The sequence below is a fragment of the Alosa pseudoharengus genome, unplaced genomic scaffold (assembly GCF_046254945.1).
Source record: "Alosa pseudoharengus isolate Yale_2024_CS ecotype anadromous, Long Island Sound unplaced genomic scaffold, YU_APseudo_1.1 YU_APseudo_1.1_scf_5, whole genome shotgun sequence".
NCBI lineage: Eukaryota > Metazoa > Chordata > Actinopteri > Clupeiformes > Clupeidae > Alosa > Alosa pseudoharengus.
This window is the reverse complement of record NW_027468837.1, coordinates 27,791,526-27,811,449: the sequence shown is the minus strand read 5'-3', so window position 1 is coordinate 27,811,449 and position 19,924 is coordinate 27,791,526. Positions and strand designations below refer to the sequence as shown.

Here is a 19,924-nt window from a genome sequence, read left to right as displayed (position 1 = left end):
AAAGAATGCAAACAAGTCCTTGCTCACACACCATTGGGCCCAAATTTAAATGACTGGCAAAGTGCAAAGTGTAAAGTCTAGCTAAAGTTTAATTAATAATTATGCAAAATATAATTTCCAAGATCCTAAGCACAATCATACATAGGCCTGCTCGATGCTCCCACTCACCACACGTTAACTTTAGTTCACTCATGACACTTTAATTATATGTGCAAGAATAATTTCTGTTTCACTCTTATTCTGATGCAATGCACATGATATGATAGTGATTGTAATTGACATATTTTCACAGTGTAGAGAGATGCAGTCTTTCTGTCTCCCTCTTGGCCATGGGCAGATCATCTGCTGGGCTTGAGAGAAACTGAAGACGCTGGTTTGGAGACAAAAAAGTTTATGATTCACAAAGTTTATGCAAGTTGAAGCATGTAGCTGCACAATTCTATGCCTGCCAATGCGATCATGTAAGGCCCATCCCCATTGTGACAAGATAATGAGCTATTCACTGTATATTGGCCAATTGGAGTTTTACAACTGTCCTTGATAGGAAACGTATGTACTGTATAACCTCGGTTCTCTGAAGGAGAACACAAGATGTTAACCAATGGGAAGTCCAGTTCCAATGATGTCATTGGCCTGAACCTGAAATCTCCAATCACCCGTCAAGGGGAATATTTAAATGTTCTTCCTCTTTCCATTTGTCAGTGCCTAGAGCATCTCAAACCTGCAAAGAATTGCCTCCGATCCTCCTGACGTAGTACAAGCTCAAGATCTCCAGACAGGAAATCCCCCACCCCACCCCCTGAGCCTCACAGCGTTTTATCCTGTTGAAAATAGTCTTTATAAAGGTGGCAATCTATTCCAAAGACTCAGAAGACATGTATGGGTTCCGACATTGCCCTACCCCGAACGATGCCTTCCCATTGTTTAACATCGCGTGAACTCGACAGAAAGAGAAACAGTTTTTTTTTTTTAAAGTTGATTGGGCTCTGATATATGAAAGCAGACAATGTTGTCAATGTTGATGATGACTGGTTAATCACCCAATCTGGACTAAGCTTGTTTATCAACTAACTGTGAACCAGCTGGTATTTAAGGCTTGTTTACCTACAGAGGTAGAATAGCCATAAGTAGAAAAATCAGGGGGCCGTTCGGACATTGATGACATGTGATTACAGCTCTCTGTGATAGACACTGTTGCGTGAGGTCATATAAATGTAGAAATGTACTACTTAGTTTTGCCTTAAAAATTACACCAAAACTGGTTGCTTTAAAAGTCTTACTGGCTCCACCAAACCAAAAGGTTGTCATTGTAAACTAAATCTCTCCTAAGAATTATAAGGTACTGCAGAAAGACAACTTTTTGATGGATCCATCCAGGCAACCACATGCTACATGTCACAGTACTACACTAAAACACTGGCATCCAAAATCAACACCACTGAAAAGCAATCCTCACAAATGCTTCAGTAGTTTTGTTTTTCTTCATGCTTAATTGATTTACCTGCAGAAGTGTCCCTTTCGCATAGTAGATTCTGTAGACCATTGTCAGGGGGATCCAACAGAGTGATGAAGCAGTCAGAAACCAGCCGAAACCATATGCCCACCATGGATAGATGTAGGTGTTGTTGAACTTCAGGGGGCTATACTTTAACAGTGAGAAAACAAATGTTCCCTTCGAAAAGGAAACAGCAGTTCATAGTTTCCAGTGATTCTTTAATAGTTTAAAAAGTATCATGTTACAACATGTAGGTAAACTTATACTATGTAAGACTACAGGTGCAACCTAAGCATTATCTGACTGCTCTGTGGTATGAACTCCCCCATAAAACACATTTCCTGTTAAGAAGATTCGCTTTGTCCAAAATGCAACATATTGTGATGAATATGACTGGAAAATCAAATGAAAATGATCAAATCACATTTTCATTTGACAGGAAAATATTCCATTCCATCATGCAGTAAATGAAAGGAGAATTTACTGGTGGGTGAAGGTGGTGGAGAGCAAACTCACTGTGCAAATAGTTGGGGTGACATAGAGCCAACAGTACTTAATAAGGGGCAACGGCCTGTAGCCAATCATATCCTCAATGTTCCCATAGAATCGCTCGGCACCTTAGGCAGAAGATAGATTGAACTGCAAAGTGAGGATCAATAACAATGATTGTGGATCACCAGGTGGATTCTAAAAATATAATATATAATGTTTATTACAACAAAGTGCTAATATAGTTATAGGAAGTATTTTGTGAATACAATTTATGAAGAGAACTCTTGACATAGACCTCTCCAGAATAAGTCCCGCCTCCTAACTTCCGTATCCATCAAACCTTCGGTCGTCAAATGTCTATGGGAAATAACATGGCGTTTTGAAAGATCGTACCTGTCAAACTCTGTAGGTGACAAAGTAGAAAAAGCTGCTGGGCAGATTGACCTACACACTTCTGCCATCTAGTTTCCACTGGATTTTTTGATTTTCGGTGCCGCGACAATCAAAAAATCCAGTGGAAACTAGATGGCAGAAGTGTGTAGGCCAATCTGCCCACCAGCTTTTTCTACTTCGCTACCTACAGATGTTTTACCGGTATGATATTTCGAAATGCCATGTTATTTCCCATAGACAATCCACGCCCGGAAGTTGGATGGATACGGAAGTTACGGAGGCGTGACTTATTCTGGAGAGGTCTATAATCAGTGAATGTAAAGGTGGACTGAGATGAGTTGGCATTTCTACTTAGCGCAACTGGACATAATCTTGGTGAAGCTCTGTAAGCAAAAATCAGGATGGTAAACATCAAGCCATGCTTACCATAAATCCAGCCTACAGTAACAGACTGGCAAATGGCCAGAAAGAGCAGTGTGGCTCCACTACAGACATAGTGGTCAAACAGCTGCAGGATATAAAGCCCACCCTGTAGGAAAAAGGGGGAAAAAGGTCAATGTCTCTTGCAACAAAATGACCACAGCAGCACACATGCATTCGTCTTACAACCTTCTATAAAGACAAAGAATGTCACCTCAGTGACCATAAATAGGCCAATCAGGAAGCAGAAAGAGCACAGTCCCAAGAGGAAGAGCTTTCTGTGCCAGCCATGCCTGAGTATGGTAGGAAACCTGTCTGTCACCGATGTCGTGAAGCTCTCTATTCCGGCAAACTACAAATCACAAGACAGACACAGAACAGGGACGGTGTGCATGGATATTGGGGAAGGGAGATTTAAGATCACTGAGAGGGCCTAAAGATGATGGTCCTGACCTGGCTGTCCACACCCAAAAGGAGGATCATGGTGAAGAAACAAATGGCCCAGAGTTGTGGCCAGGGCAGCAAGGTCACAGCCTGAGGGTAAACTATAAACACTAGCCCAGGACCTATGTAGGTAAGGGGTAGGACATGTGTACATGACACAAAACACACAAAACAACCTCCAATGCAACTATCAATGCAAATACGAAATATGTTACCTGGAGCCTGTACTACAAAGCTGGATGTTTAGTTAGCAGGGTAATTTCAGGTTTAAATGAAATCTCAGTTCACAACGGTGGTTCACTTGTTACCAGCATGGGTGGCATTTATGGTGGGAACGGTGGGAACATGTCCCTACCACTTTTCTGATTACTTAAAACTCCTCATAACTATTTTATGGCCCTTATAATGACCAAGATAAGAGTTTAAAGGGACACTTCACCCATTTGCATTAAGCTTTGTATCGTTAGAAACCCAGTCATGTTTTTGAATAGTCGTGCATCATTGCCTTATTTTCCCCTTAAACGGGAGAAATACGGATTTTCAGTGTTGCAGTTCCTGCTTACAATGATTGTCATTTTGTCAATGTCATTTTGCATCATTGTAAGCAGGAAGTCCCATAGCTTTGCCAAAGGGGGTGAGACCATAGATTTAAGAAAGCTAGATACCGCATTGTCCGTCGAGTTCTATTAGGTGGCATTGTAAACGCGGCCGCCATATTGCGGGGGGCAAACACCTTTACTGTCTATGGGCAACACTTCCCGGCAATCAGAGACACATGCTGGAATTCTGAAGATCTGGTGTGCGAATCCGATGCTTGTGACGAGGCGCTGAACAGGTGAAATTGGTTAAATCACTCATCAAGTCGATCATATATTCCTGTATGGGCAGTGCGTAAGCTACCCAAGTTGGCTACTTTGCACTGCAGACATATGTCTGTGCTGAGGTCTCACACACCCACGTGAAGGGGACAGAGAAGGCGCTGGTGCCGGGGATCTGTCTCCCTGGCTGGAGCAGGGAATCGGTTATGCACAAATGGCTAGCACATTAGTTAAATGTCGGATATGCTAGCCTATGTTGTCAATTCGCTGAACAGGACCTTCGATATGGTCACAAGAATGAGACAATGATCGTTTTAATTTTAGAATCCTTATTAATGCCAAAATGTTACATTAATGAGTCCCTCTGTGCTTGTAGTTCAGTTAGGCTTCCTGGGGGAGTGGCTTGGTAGGGCAGCGAAGAGCAGTGAAAGGCTGGGAATTATGGGAGTCCACTGTTGGCTTTTTCCATAGACAGTAAAAGATATGGACAGAGTCATCACGTAGACGTCAGTCGAGGCGGATGAAGCAAATTTAAACCGTTTCCTGTTGGTCGACGAAGCTTTCTGCGCAGGCTCAGGGGACGTAGATGTAACGTAGGCACGTAGTCTGACTCGTGTAACTCTTGTGATAGCTGCACCAAGAGATTGGGTATCTAGCCCCTTACTTCGTTACCACCACGTCTACATTACTTTTCTTAAATGTCCTAGTTGTTCGTAGATAAATGATTAGTGATTTTATATAAACAGCACTCGCCACATTCATAGCCTACTGTCAATCCATGAAAACTTCGCTGAAATTTTGTGCTCCGATGCTTTCGTTCTTATCCAGAGAATACGGTTATTTTGCTCCTGTGCGATGCTTTCACCCGCTCTGGTCGAATGCTCATTACGTAAAGTACGTCACGTTAGCATTGATTTCGGAAAAAAGTTTGTTACTCAGCTGGTAAGTCAGTTACGAGGTTATGACGCCAATCACACAATGTTGTATTACTCTGAAAATAGAAAAAGTTAATATAAAGGTTTAAAACGCTTCAGCTGTAATGTTATTTGATGTCAAAGTGGCGCCAAATTGAATGGGTTCAATTGGATGGCTAGGTGGAACTGGTCTACTATTTAGCCTCAGATCCGCCATAGTGTCTACGCTCTCCGAACGTTCGCCTGCCCCCTTGGCTTTTTTTCGGTCAAGAAGGCACTGACTTCAATGATGACTCCACATGTCTACAACATAAATGACCCAATTTAAATACACATTCATGTTCCTAGTGGTGAAATATTCCTTTAAACATAGTAAATGGCCGAGGACCCAAAGGGTTAAACTGCAACAGATGGCCATCAGTGCATTTATTATGCTTGATAGTTTCTGTTGTATTAGTTTGAAATTGATGACTACTAAAAGTAAGTTAGGCTAACACCAACCACTGACCAATCAATTGTCTAGGGGAAATTCCTAGAAGAGCCCTGGGACCTCTGGTTCACCATCAGTTGAGGCAGAACAGGTGCTATTATTGACGTTCACAAGAATACATCTGAACAACCCACTAACTTAGTGATGGGGTAGTGATATTTTTAATATAATCGTATTATCTTGCACATTTACAAAGTATGTTATTTTTGCCAGCTTTTCTGTCTGGGCTAGGTTGCAGCAACTCTGTTACTTTTTATATATTCTAATTCTTAATATTTGTTGAACATTATTATTCATTCTTCTTTAGATTTGGCTCTAGACCTCTCCATGTTTGTTATCATTCATATGTGCCACCCTTTTAACATGAACATGGTCATAGCTAGATTGGGACTGGTTGAGTTAAACTGATAACCACCGTTGTGACATTTGTTAATGCATTTATTTGTTAGGGTTTGCTAAGGCAGCTGATAAAAAGATACCCTGTGTATGTTGAACTTGAATCATAGTATATAGTGTAGCTTTGTAGTATAGGCCCCTGATGACAACAAAAAAACATGATGCTGTTCATTTATTCCATGATCGAGTGATGATCAAAAGAGTAGCTAATTTAAAGTCTTACCTGACTCTGCTACTACAGAGATGTCAACACCTTGCACCTTAGCCATGTGCCCCAGTATAGAGAAAATAGCAAAACCCGATAAAAAGCTGGTTGCACTGTTCAAGATGCAAAGGTAGAATGAATCTCTGGAACACATGACAAAATCGAAGTGCATAGTTTTATTTCAACTGTACATATTTTAGTACAAAAAATGCTTGTTCTATATCAGAGTTTTCTCAATTTATGTCTTTACTGATTCAAAATATAGGCATTTAGGCACAAGGTTTCTGTGAAAAGAAGAATGTTTTGAATAAGTCTGTTCCTACTAACTACTTCCAGATTAACCACTTCAGCAACATACCGTTAATTCCTCCTGCCTTGGTGAGCAACAGAGTGCAATGTAAATATATGCGCGTTGACCTTTCAACGCGCCTACAGTACATTCACAGTATGACCTCTATGCGTGCTGTTACTTACTACAGATACTGTATATTGTCCTGCAACTTTTGGAAGAAACCAATATCGCAGGAAAGGGGGTATATGACTTTATGAGATAGAATGTATGACATAATCACATGTATTATGTTTGACTTAACAGTAATACAATAATCAAAATAATATTTTAAAAAGTCGAGATACTAAAAATCTGCTGATTACATGTCATGGAATCTTTACTAATTCTCTGCATTCATATGCCAGTTATTTTCCATGCAATGGTGTTATTACAACAAAGACCCTTGTGGGCTTGCAGGCTTGACTGGAGGGGGAAGGAAACATAAACAGTGTCTCCACCACAATGAAAAGCTATATCAACACGACAGCGCATATCTGACCTGGTCAACAGAACAAATTAAGTTCAGATGTCCATGACCATGCTTTACAAGACTGTTGTTGTCCCTGTAAGTGTAATGTGAATGAACATCCCTTCCAGTTTCCAAGCTGAAAAAGCTCTTGTGTTCCTTCCCTTTTTTTTAATTTCCGCAAAAAATGTCAAATCACAGAAGCATTTAAAGGAAATTCACAACAAATTGCTGACATTATCTTAATTAACCTTAGTTTAAAAATGTTTAAGAGGAAATAACAAAACACTTCTACAAAAATACTTCTACAAAAATACTTCTACAGAGAAGGAGTTGATGACCGTGTAGGGTATATATCCCTGCATGCATATCCCAGTTATTTTGCAAACTGTTATTACAGTAAAGACTCTATTATGCTTGTGATCTTGATCAGAGGTGGGGGGAACACAAACAATGTCTCATCACAATGACAAGCTAAATAAACAGGACCTGACATATCAGACCTGATCAACAAGTCTTCAGTGACCTGATCTGACTAAATTATTTAACTGTCTGAGCATAATGTACTTATAATAATGTACAACTAACTGGCATTATGCACTTATAGAGCTGCATCTCACTCATTTAAATATATTTGTCAAAGCAAAGCAACTCTGACACCTCTTATCTGTTTGTCCGCTCTATTTGTTTTTATCTGTTTGCCTCCATCCTTGGCTTTGTTCTCTCTTGAACATACATTCAAATATTTTCAACCTGAAATACTTTCAATTAACTGTCTACAATAAATCTATGAAAACACAACCAAACCCTCTTGTATGCCTGTGGGTTGCTGTTAAGCATGGAAGTAATTGTGGTGAATAATTACTTAATATTAATCTTAGCCTGGCAAACTTCAGGAAAAACTCAGGAATCAAGTTTATTCTGTTACAAGCAGAGAGGGTACAAAAAAATGGTCTATGATGTAGCCTAGGCCTGGAAGGGTTAAACAAAGGAGAGTTTTGGCGCCAAAACAAGCCCACTTGGTTGGTTCTCCACTTGGCATCAGACACACCTACTCACACCCACTTCACACCTATCTGAATAGCATGAGGAGAGATATCTTATATATCAGAAATATCACTTATAGAATGTTCCAAACATTCTCACAATCAAATCATTACAATCCTTGTACTGAGACTATGACAATGATACCAGACATGAATACATTTACATTTCATGACACATGGATACATTATATCAAGGTAACATCCTTTGTCTGGTGTACCTGATAGCCCTTAGCACCAGTACATTAGCATTTCATTGGGGGAGGGGAGGGTGTCTTTGTTTTAAACCAAGAAGGGCCACATGGCAATTAAATTATTATTAATTTTAACCGTAAAATTATTGCTATCAAGCATTTTAGTAGACCTGTAGACACGGGTATCCGGAACTGTGCATCAACCCCTGCCAACGTAAATGCAGTCATTATCTCTAGTATGAGTTTTTGCATGATGTACTTGGTAATTACTCACTTGTAACAATCATTGTTGTATTTGTTGTAACTCCCCAGGGAGGTCAGGTACCCAAGGCATATGGCATATGAGAAGAATATTTGGGTCCCAGCATCCATCCAAACCTTGAAAAGGGGAACCAATACCAAATGAGTATGCATGATGGGACAGGAAATGAGGAATTCTACACTACCCCATCTCTTAGCTTGCTTACCTGTGGATCTGCTAGACGTTTTGGGACTGGGTTCAGGTAAAAAAAGATGCCATCCAAAGCTCCAGGCAGAGTGACACCACGAACAAACAGCACCAATATCATGACATATGGGAATGTGGCTGTGAAATATGCAACCTGCTCACAGAAATGGGACAAAACCATTTGGGAAGTGCTTAGATTTAGGTTTTGCAGTTTCGCAAAGATGCATGCTTTCTCTGAGGTAAGGCACTATCAAAAGCTCAGAAAAGTGCTAGCAAGATAAACATTGAAGGCTCATACTACCAAAAACTGCATCCTTAGAGGCATAACAATACTCCAATATAACCTTATACATACTATCAGCACTTGACAGTATATCAATTTGAAAGAAATGGACCTCAGGTTAAACTTGTGCCTAACCAATGCTGTCTCAAGGCGAGTAGTCTTTGCATGGCAAGGTGTACCACAATACCTTGCCACTGGTCTTGATTCCCTTCCAGATACAGAAATAAATGATGATCCAGGCCAAGAGAAGACAAAGAGCTATATCCCAGTTTATGCTTCCAAGTTGGTCTATTCCACTGGAAAGTCTAAGAACTCTGTACCTGTGTGCAAAATCACAAATCAAAAGCTTCAAAAGTCTCTCCAGTTCTTTCTTAACTTTACTTAATGACCCTGGCTATTAATTCAGTTGATTTTAGCATTTAAAAGTAATTGATTTAAGTATTATTTTCCACCTCGACCTTGTAGACCTGTACAGCCTCACCAGTTAAATTAATATAGGCTATTTGATTTTTGAAACAGTAGTTTTGTGTGAATTTCAACATACCACCAGATCAATTTTAGACAAGGCAATCTGCTTTCATTAACTTTTTCATATTATGGACATACAGACATTAGCATAGCAGGATGACTTTCTGTTCAACTAAAAAGATTTGCCCTCTTGCCATTTTTAATTGCCCAGTCACTTCATCATGACAATAGGCCGCGATGGCCAGTATTTCTGATACATGTATTTAAAATACGTATTTCAAATGCAAAATAGTATTTTTGTAACTTGTATTTTAATGGGCTGAAGAAAATGGCTTTGCATTTTGTATTAAAATACTTTATTGGTGTGTATTTTTGTATTTTAAAAATACTGCAAAATATGACAGTCTATGTAATGACGACGTAAAAGCGCAAAATGGAGCCTCTGTAGCTGACTTATGCCAAGCCTGGAAAAATCCAAACTCATTCACAATTTCAAATCATTGGTCCAGCCTTACCAAACACATCAGAGATTCCTAACATTGCTTCCTACTTCTCCTAAACTTTACAAACTGACCATAAACAGCATTAACAGTCAAGAACATGTGGATCTACCTTGTAAATACATTACTGCATTTTTCAAACAGTATTCCTTGTTCCTGCAGCACCATGGACGGATTATGAGCATTGAGCCCCTGGGCACAGACATGAAAATGACCCCCCCTGCCCACCGAGGAAGTTAGCAACACAGCAATGGCGTGCTGGCTTAACACATAACATAATAACCTGTGTTATTTGACTGAGGGGTCCTATTCAGTTATTGGGGTAAAGAACATAGTGACTTCACGCAGGGGTTTGAACTTCAGGGCCCCTGGGCCCGGTAGGCCCCTTCAGTAATCCATCCATGTGCAGCACCCTGCAGCACCCTCTGTTTTTCCTGCATTGTGATATTCACCCATAGGGCTATATATTATTAAAGTGTTTTTATTCTTGAATATGAGTTTACTTTGTGCAAAACTATGAGCACAGAAGGTGGAGATTTTGTTTCTACATATGTTTGATTTACTTATTTTCGAAATGTCTATTAGCCAATTACATTTGTTTTTGATTACGATTGAGGCACCCACAGAGGGACGTTATCACTGTTACACACGCAGGTTACACTACAAGAATACACTGAATAAAATCATCAGAACTTTATCCTGTAGCCTACATTTAGTTCAATACCAGTATAGGCTGCTGCATATTGCCTGGTTGGCTGATGCACTAAGTTATTCTCTCTGCAGAAAGCGAACACTGTACCTTGTCATAAGCTACCCGGAATTTACTAAGCTTTCACTTCATCAGGTAAACAACCTTTAACATTAAAATGAATACAAAGTTTAGCTATCATGAAATAGGCCTAATGTAATACATGATAAGAAGATGTCAACAACCAGAGATATAGGCTAATGGGGTAGTTCTAATCCACTTAAAAATACCTATGCATAGCCTATTTGAATGACGTAAAAGTAAAACATTAAAAGGCAAACAAAGGCCCCAGCAGTGGCGCGACTGGCTGGGGCACCTGCACCGTACGCCGGCGACCCGGGTTCGATTCCCGCCCCGTGGTCCTTTCCGGATCCCACCCCGGCTCTCTCTCCCACTCGCTTCCTGTCGATCTTCACTGTCCTCTCTGATTAAAGGCATAAAAAGCCCAAAAAATATACTTTAAAAAAAAAAAAAAAAAAAAAAAAAAAAGGCAAACAAAGCACACCCAAGTCAAAAAAATGAGTTCCAGCATCCCTGTTTTTGTTGCTGCTTCTGTTTATCACAATAAGTTTCCCTCTCATCACTGATTGGCCTGACATTTTTCTTGTCTGAGGGAAACTGTTATGAACTATGGTATTCCAGACTAGATCTCCCTGAAAAAAGATCTAGGTGGTCGGGGCCAAGCTAACTCTGGGTTTGACCGAGCTGAGAAGTCAGAATAGAACTTCAGGGGGTGTTCAGAAGCTAACCAATACAGTTACATATTTTTTTAAAAAGTCAAAAGAATCAGGTTATTTTGATATTGATGTTGAATTATATATTTATGGGTGGGTGCTGTGGTGCGGCTGGCTACATTGCCCATAGCTTATTTAGGTCCACAGAGACCTGGGGTCAAATGCGACCCAGGTAATTTTCATATTTCACCCCATCTCTCTCTCCCACTTGCTTCTTGTCACTTTAAATTAAAGGCTTAAAAGCCCAAATATATATCTATTTATTACACGGCTCTTCAGAGTGCTGCAGAAAGTTCCATTCACATGAATGGGCCTTCTCAACGTTCGGGCCTATGTTAAATCTATATAATCACCAGTAAAGTATATAATCACCGCTGTCAGCATTGGGTTGATTAACGTCTTTCATATCCCTCCGCAAGACGTCCGTTCAATGGAATTTCATTGAAAGGGAAAGTAAGCTAGTAAGACGTTGCCACGCAACACCTGAAACTGTCAAGTTCTATCTGTGTGGCAAACTATTTATTTTGTCAGCGGAAGACACGAAACGGTAGCAAAATCATTTTTAAAGACCCATTGTGTTAGGTTTCTTTTCTTGTTTTGGCAAGTAGCCGTGTAATAAGCGGGTTAATGTATTGTCCGCCGGTAATTATCAGAAAATAAGTCCCTTCAGATCGAAGCAAAACTCCGCTGCGCGTCAGGGTTTTGTTCTTCGCACACAAATTTGGTAGACTGCGTTCACATTAGCAAAAATAACCGAACCGACGGTCCATACGAACTCAGATCCGGACCAAAGGGTCTAGTGTGAATGTGCCCTTAATCAACAGAGTCAGTGAACTGATGAAGGATAGATTAAATAGGCAGATGGATTCTCATAAAGCTGTAGTGATTGAACATGTCCGGGTCCTGTTTTCCGAAAACACTATTTTATTAACTATGAACTATGAGACATTAAAGAACACTAGGGAGAGACATTTTTATTAGCATTTTATCTCAATTTCATAGCATTTTAATGAAAAATAACAGTGAATTTTCATTACCGAAATGTGTCCGGATCCATTATTCTATTTTTGTTATATTTTCATGAAAAGTCCTTTTCACATAAATTGAAGAAGATTATGCAAAGTTGTGTAAAATGTCTATATTTATGGTTAACATTGATATTTGTGGTATTTAGCAAAAGGAAATATTACATTTATTGTAAAACTATTGTGTTACAATAAATGTTTCTCAGTACCGTAATGCTTTACCTGCAAAAACTACATTGTTCCTTTAAATTAACAAGCAGACCAATCATGCATCACTTGGGACAACTGTCATGAAAGTGTCATAAACAAGTCATGTTTATGACATAATGCTTCTGTTATTAAGTGACATTCAGTTTTTGTCATAACAAGCTACTGTAGGGTTAGGATTAGGGTTAGGGTTAGGGTTAGGGTTATAGTTACAGTAGGGTTAGGGTTAGGGTTAGGATTAGGGTTACAGGTTAGGGTTAGGGTTTTGTAGTTTATTATTATACACTTAAAATCAGAGTATCTGATATTTTATTTTAAAATACATTTTGAGATACAGTCTCTAAAGCTCTCACTTTTTGCCGAAGCCTAGTTCAATACCTCCAAACCCAGCTGTAATTATCCATGGGATATATGATATAGAAACATCTCTCCTGCATTTCTTGTGTGATTTGTGTTAATAGCTGTATTGTCATTATGCTGTGTGATTTTAATTGGTGTGTAGAATGAGGCCTAATAATCCTATGTAAGGTTAGATTTTGTTGTTTAAAATAAAAAACAAAAAACCCTCCGAGTAGCATCTATATGATGTTTAGATTATGTTTAGATGGATGTACAGATTGTCCAAAACCTAGGCCACACAATTCAGTCACAATTCAAATGTCTTATTGGGATTGAACCTTCAAACTTCCACTTATAAGTAAGCCACTCTGATAGCCTACATGTGATTCTTTTTTAACCAGAGGGCATTATGACACAACCTCAGTAATGATAGGGAAGTTTTGCATTTACACTTACCGCCAAAATTCCATGACCGAAGATGAACTGTTGATGGGTGAAGTCAAATTGGAGTTGTTACCAAAACTGACACAACTATCTGGGATATCAGAGACAAAATAAAAAATGAAATCAACATTATAAACATAGGATATGCCAATTATCATGTTGTACCTACACATGCTGAATACAATGCTATAGATCAGGGTTTTCAACGGATTCTTCGTTGGTTTTTAGGCCTACTTTGCCAGAGACAGAAAAATAGATAAATAGATTGTGCGTTCTTTGCGTTATTCTTTTAAGTGTGAGAATGATCCGGGGAATGAATGATCGTTCACTAGTCTGTGTAGTCGCACTTTGATGATGATGTTCAAGGAGCCTCCAGATATCATACCCATCATGCACTGCAGTTGTCGGCAAATTAGACAAACATGATTTTTTTTTTTAATTAAATACAAACTGCAACAACATAGTTTAAAGGTGCCATGTGTAAGAATTGAGGTAAAAATATCCAAAAAATGAGCTACACACATCAAACGAATGAGAAGAAATAAGGGCGATGAAGTCATTAAAAAATGACAAGGTATAGTGCTGCAGAGATATCAACCTGAATTAGCATGCTAAATTACTAGCCACAGCCCGACAGGTGTCATAATACCAGTTTTGGCCATGGGAGGCGGTATGCGGGCAACATAACCGCCAGCCAAACTGCAATACACGTTTCTCGGTTGTTACTCTAGGGTAGACCAACTCACTTTCTGGAGGTATACTGCCCCCATCTTTTATGGAATGTGGAGTATGAATTGATTTTTTGGCGGACATTACACATGGCACCTTTAACTACAAAACATTTAAATTATTATATTTCAAAACAGCTTTAGGGGTTTCACTGTTTTTTTTTTTCAAAGTAATGACTCCCACCATAACTAGATGTACCGCCGAGCGGTACAAAATATGACCGCTGCCCAGTCCAGCACATTTTTTCCACAAAAATAAATCACACTGAAAGGCCTATATGATTCTAACTGTCTCACTAAATTGCATTATCCACACTCAATTCTCACTGGTATCTGCTAGACAACAAGTACCAAAACATGATTAGTTCATAGATTTCACATGTAAAATTAATTTTATACAACCCCACCCCCATCTTGCCTGTTCATAATTCTGAGAAATTCTTGAATTGTGTGCATGTGTGCGTGTACATGTTTATGTTTATGTGTGTGTGTGTGTGTGTGTGTGTGTGTGTGTGTGTGTGTGTGTGTGTGTGTGTGTGCGTGCTTGTGTGTTTACCTGCGTATGTGTGTTTGTGCATGTGCATGCATGCATACATATGTCTACTGTGTGAGTATGTGTCATACGTATGATTACTGTGAATGTATGTGTGTGCATGTGTATCTGTTTATGCACATGTGTGCACATGGAATGGGTTAACGTGACCCCTGGAGGCAAACATACGGAGAAAATTGGTCATCCTAGGCCCTACGGTACTCAAGATATTCACAGAAAACTGTGTCTGCCCTACCCTCCTTTCGGGGGGTCCAGTACAGCGGGGGGGCTACAGATCAAAACGAAAAACGACGGTTCCATGCTATCCATGTGGGGTGTCATGCCCACCAAGTTTCGTGTACCCCGGTCTTTCAGTGTCCCGGGAATCCTTGTTGGTGTACGTCACTAAATGTACACATAAATTATTTTATTGTAAGGCCCCCCATGAACGAAAGTTCACAAAACTTGGCATGCATTCAGAGGGTGTCATAATGATCCTACACTTTCAATTTTGTGCAGTTTTGACCATGTCAGCCAGAGATATTGTGATGAAAACACCTCATTTTTTGCTTTTTAATTTTTAACTAGGTGGCGCTATACATGAAATAAGAGGTAATGCGATGGGTTGACATGCCCCCTTAAGACCAACATACAAAAAAAAGGTGGACCTCCTAGGCCCTACAGTTCTCGAGATATTCACAGAAAACTGTCTCCGGCCACCTACAGGCCAGTTGGTGTATAGTAACATAAATTAATTTATTGTGTGGCCCCCCATGAACGGAATTCCACGAAACTTGGCATGCATTCAAAGGGTGTCATAATGATCCTACACTTCCAATTTCGTGCAGTTTTGACTATGTTAGGTCACAGATACCTGCGATTACAACACCTAATTTTTACTTTTTTGTGTTTAACTAGGTGGCGCTATACATGAAATGAGTGGTTATGGAATGGGTTGACATGGCCCCTTGCGATCAACATTAAAAAAAAAAATGGTCCTCCTAAACCTTATGGTTCTCGAGATATTCACAGAAAACTGTGTCTGCCCTACCCTCCTTTCAGGGTGTGCAGTCCAGCGGGGGGGCTACAGATCAAAACGAAAAACGATGGTTCCATGCTATCCATGTGGGGTTACATGCCCACCAAGTTTCGTCTACTCCGGTCTTTCAGTGTCCCGGGAATCCTTGACGGAAATTTGGACATGCGAAAAAAAAAAAAAACCTATATGACTGCCGCTTCGCTGCGCGGCGGTCATAATAAAATAGTATACCTAATGACAGATATAATTAAGCTTATCACCTCAGTACTTGATATAAAATATTCTATTAGGTAAACTATGCTCAGTAACTTGATTCGCTATAATTATAGCTTTCAATTTCTTTACAATCAGTGGAGGGGGCCTGCAATAATAGGCAACTTTAATCACTGTAGGCTTGGAAAGTTGCTAAGAAACTTTTCTCAATATGTCCTTTGCCCTACAAGACATATGAAATGTTTAGACCAGGGGTGTCACTAGACCTACAGCTGCAGTGGGGCACAAGCCCCCCTAAGGGGGTTCGGGGACATGGTCCCCCATAAGAAACCTTTGTATATTTTAACGTTTAAATGGATCAATCTGGTGCACTTTGAAAATAAATTCAGAGGTTAGACTTGATTATTTTTATATATGGATGGAAATATTTGAGCTGTAGCCTAAATTATTTTGAGCTTCAGAATTTGAACATACACACAGGTGGAATAGTTATGATGATACTGCAAAAAGTTTATAACTTATCTTCTGAACTCATTATGCCAAAGGAGAGAGCTGTACATTTTGAATGCTTATTTGTTAATATTGCTTTTCATGAAAACAAGCAGATAACTATAGGTAACATCTATAGACCTCCAAATTCCCTTGTTGAATCGACAAATTGTATTCTTTAGACCAGGGCATTTAATTAGTTTGTAATGAGGGCCAGTTCATGAAAAGTATCACAACTGAGGGGCCGGAGAAATACAGCTTGAAATATGAGTATTAATAGCTGTAGATAGCCTGTTCATATGTTGTATTTTGTACATGCAACAACATCATTAGCCGGTTGTTGGTGGCTAGTATGGCTAATGAAATCTGTGATAACAGATCAACAGTAATGGAATCTGTGTTTTGCGCAGTAACTGCTAGGTCCAAGATTTCCAGTGAGTACAAACAGGATTCAGGTGAATTAAATCCTTGGACCAAGCTGAGGCCAACAAACACTATGACGTCAATTTTTGACCTCTATGTTTAAATCACAGCAAGTGTGATCATATCTCAGTCGATCTTTTATTTTTGATGTGAAACTGATGACAGCAAGTTCCACCTAGTTCATTCTAATGCATGCGTGCAGGGGCAGGGTGGGACGGGCAGGGGCGTTTGGTGGGGGGGGGGGGGGGGGGGGGGGGCTGGCTGGTGGAGGGGGCGGCGACACTCAGCCCTGGTTCAGCCCCACAATATCAGTTATGTTTTGATGTGAAGCTTGACCTTGTAACTCAGCCAATCTTGGGCACCTTGGGTTGTTTGGCATGGAACTGGCTGTGACTGCTTAATGATATCTGACGCAACCGCATTGAGTTACATGACAAATCTGGACTGCTGAACTGACTGCTTGGCCCCCTCATTGCTGCTTGCAGCTATATTTTTATTTCAGTTTGCTACTTCCCAGATAGCAAAATTAGATTGGCAGATAGCTGACCACTGGTGGTATGCCGCCGATGAAATGTGGCTATTTTCTAGGGAGAGTACATGGAACTAGCCTATACTCTCATTCCGGCGTAATAATCTACTGCAGCTCAAACTTGTTGCTGGAATTTATAGTCTACTCTAGGGGACTATTTTCAGGTGCTGCGTGATATCATTGCTGTCATTGACTTACATAGGCATCACTTCCGTGGGCCCATCACGGAATTTTCAGCGATTCTGTGAAACTGCCACAAATTCTGAGTTAAGGGGCCGTGTTCATTTCACAGAATTCTGAGACCAGGTTGTATCATTGTGCTGCTTATTATGCTGGAATGAGAGTAAAGTCAAAACAGCCTAGAAAATCGCCATGTTTCATTTTCCATTAGTCTTATCTTTTCTCTTAATCTTATCTCTTAATTTGAGAAGAGGCAAGTTTTAAATAGGAAAATTACTGGAAATCGTACTCACTTTTAAGCATGATACTGGCGGGCGAGATGCTAATGCAGTAAGTGACATACAGTTGTTTTAGCCTAAAAAACACGTGGCATTGCTTAGAGCACCTTTAACTCAAGGGGAGGTGGAAAATGAGCGTAATTCCCCAAATGGTGGAATATCCCTTTAACAGAATTGATGATAACAGAGTTGACATTTCCCATCATTTTTTTTACTTAGCTCCACATCCTAACATCAAACTAGTTACTGCATGATATGTATAAAAACAGACTTTCATGGATTTTAATCATATTATTGTTTGTAAAATATTGAGCGAGAGTTTCCCTCCATTAACGCAATAACAGAGTTGATGAATAATGAAACTACTGTTGGTGTATCCTCAACATTTTGTTCAAATTAATGAGAGAAGAGTCTTAACATATCTCACTGTCTTTCAAAAGTTTCCTGTCAGAGGAATTGACATCTCTCTGTGTAAGCGTCATGTTTCATATTCAAAGTCTTTGTGAATTTTAAGCGGTTTTATAACAGAGTTAACAAAGTTGATAAGAACTTTGAGATAGACAAAAATTATACTTTTTTAAAACTTTTTCGCATAATACAGAAAATAGATAGCCTAGAAATCTAGACGCACCCTAGCGGCGGCAAATTAATTTGCTCAGCCTGTACGTCTAGTATCAAACCATAGGGATTTCTATTGGCTGACGCAATCACAGCGCTCTATTTTGTTAGAGAGTCTTAAGGCGGGCTTAACAGGATAACGACAGTCCTGTGACGGTGAACAACAAGGAAGGTGGCTATGGCTAACGAAGAGCGGTTGTTTGAATCGGCGTTGGCGTCAACTTTGGAGGAGTTGGACTTGTGCTTTTCTTTGAAAGTTGAGCAACACAATGCACTTAAGTAATTCCTTTCGAAGAAGGATGTATTTGCCGTTTTGCCGACCGGATACGGATATGGTCGTAGCGCTGGCCTATTGCATGCCTAGGCAGTTTGAAAGACAATTCTCTGCCCGCCCCTTGGATTAAGCGAGGTAAATGGTTCGATTCCAGACTATACATTTCAATGATATAGGATGGCCCGCCAGGCTAGAAAATAGACATTGTATGTAACTGATGTTATAACAGTTAGTAAATGAATCTCCAAAAAATAGATTGTTAGACTTATTAACCTTATGTTTAGTCAAGTTGAATGCATGAATCTGTAGTCAGAGACAGTCAGTAATATGTGTAGAAGTCATTTAGTTAAATTTTGTGGATAAATTGGGTCTAAAATAAATATTAAGCATTGATATTGGTGAAAGGTTGTTTTATTAGCATAATTGTTCGAAATTGATTCCATAAAGATTCATTTTTTTGATAATAACTAAACTTAATCATGGAGATGCGAAATGTACCCCGAATTATAGAATGACCCATATACTCTGTTATTTAGTAACCTATAGGCCACATGGGCAAATCTGTTTCATGTTCACTCTGTCTGCAGGCAGTAGGCTAGTTTAAGCAAGCAACTCCTCGAGGCACTAGTAGAAGAAGGCAGGCAGATAGGCTGTTATGAAACATGCTCCCTACTTCATGTTCCCGTAGACCAGTGTTAAACTATGGTGTTAAATTGTGGTCCAATTCCGCCAGATATCCCTAGTTGTGATGAAAAAAAAGTTGTTTTTGTTGTCATTTTAGGGCTGTCAAAATGAAGGTGTTAAAATGAACGCAATTGTCGCGGTTACTCTGCTATTGAGATTATTCTGTATCCTCTGTATTGAGATAAATTCTAAGACTTGGATGGCGACCAGGGTATCAAATTAAACTAGAAGTTCTCATACACATTAGAGTCATGCCTGACTAAATGAAGTTAAGGGAAAAAAAATGTACTTCTCCAAAGCTCAACTCTCCTCAACATTTTGTTTGAACCAGGGTAATTCAGTGTTAATAAAGATTACATATATTGTTAACAAATCTTGTTCCATCCAATTAATGATAAATCTGTAAAAAGATTACAGAATAAATGTGAAAGTATAAAGAGGAAGAAATAAAAGAATAAAAGAAAATGTGGACATATAGGCCTAAAGGCCTGCTCTACAAGATATCTATTCCAGAAGAGTACTCCTAAGAGCCCAAAAGATTCTGAAGGACTCTTCTCATCCTAACAATGGATTATTCCTACCGCTGAAATCAAGAAGACGCCTATGTAGTCACAAAGCCAGAACTGAGAGACTCAGGAGA

General features: G+C 39.6%; 1 protein-coding gene across 2 annotated transcripts in view; it reads right to left on the bottom strand.

Annotated features, from left to right (window-relative positions):
* Positions 1-223: 223 nt before the first annotated feature.
* Positions 224-19,924, bottom strand: part of LOC143104051 (sodium- and chloride-dependent GABA transporter 2-like) — a 35,685-nt gene continuing 15,984 nt past the window's right edge. For both annotated transcript variants that reach the window (XM_076267972.1, XM_076267971.1), the window contains 11 exons: positions 13,310-13,388; positions 9,020-9,152; positions 8,569-8,703; positions 8,376-8,479; positions 6,086-6,210; positions 3,254-3,366; positions 3,015-3,152; positions 2,807-2,909; positions 2,012-2,112; positions 1,502-1,672; positions 224-370 (listed from right to left, as the gene is read on the bottom strand). In XM_076267972.1, coding sequence (XP_076124087.1) covers positions 287-370; positions 1,502-1,672; positions 2,012-2,112; positions 2,807-2,909; positions 3,015-3,152; positions 3,254-3,366; positions 6,086-6,210; positions 8,376-8,479; positions 8,569-8,703; positions 9,020-9,152; positions 13,310-13,388 — 1,286 coding nt within the window. In that variant the 3' untranslated portion in view covers positions 224-286. The remainder of the gene's footprint in view (positions 371-1,501; positions 1,673-2,011; positions 2,113-2,806; positions 2,910-3,014; positions 3,153-3,253; positions 3,367-6,085; positions 6,211-8,375; positions 8,480-8,568; positions 8,704-9,019; positions 9,153-13,309; positions 13,389-19,924) is intronic.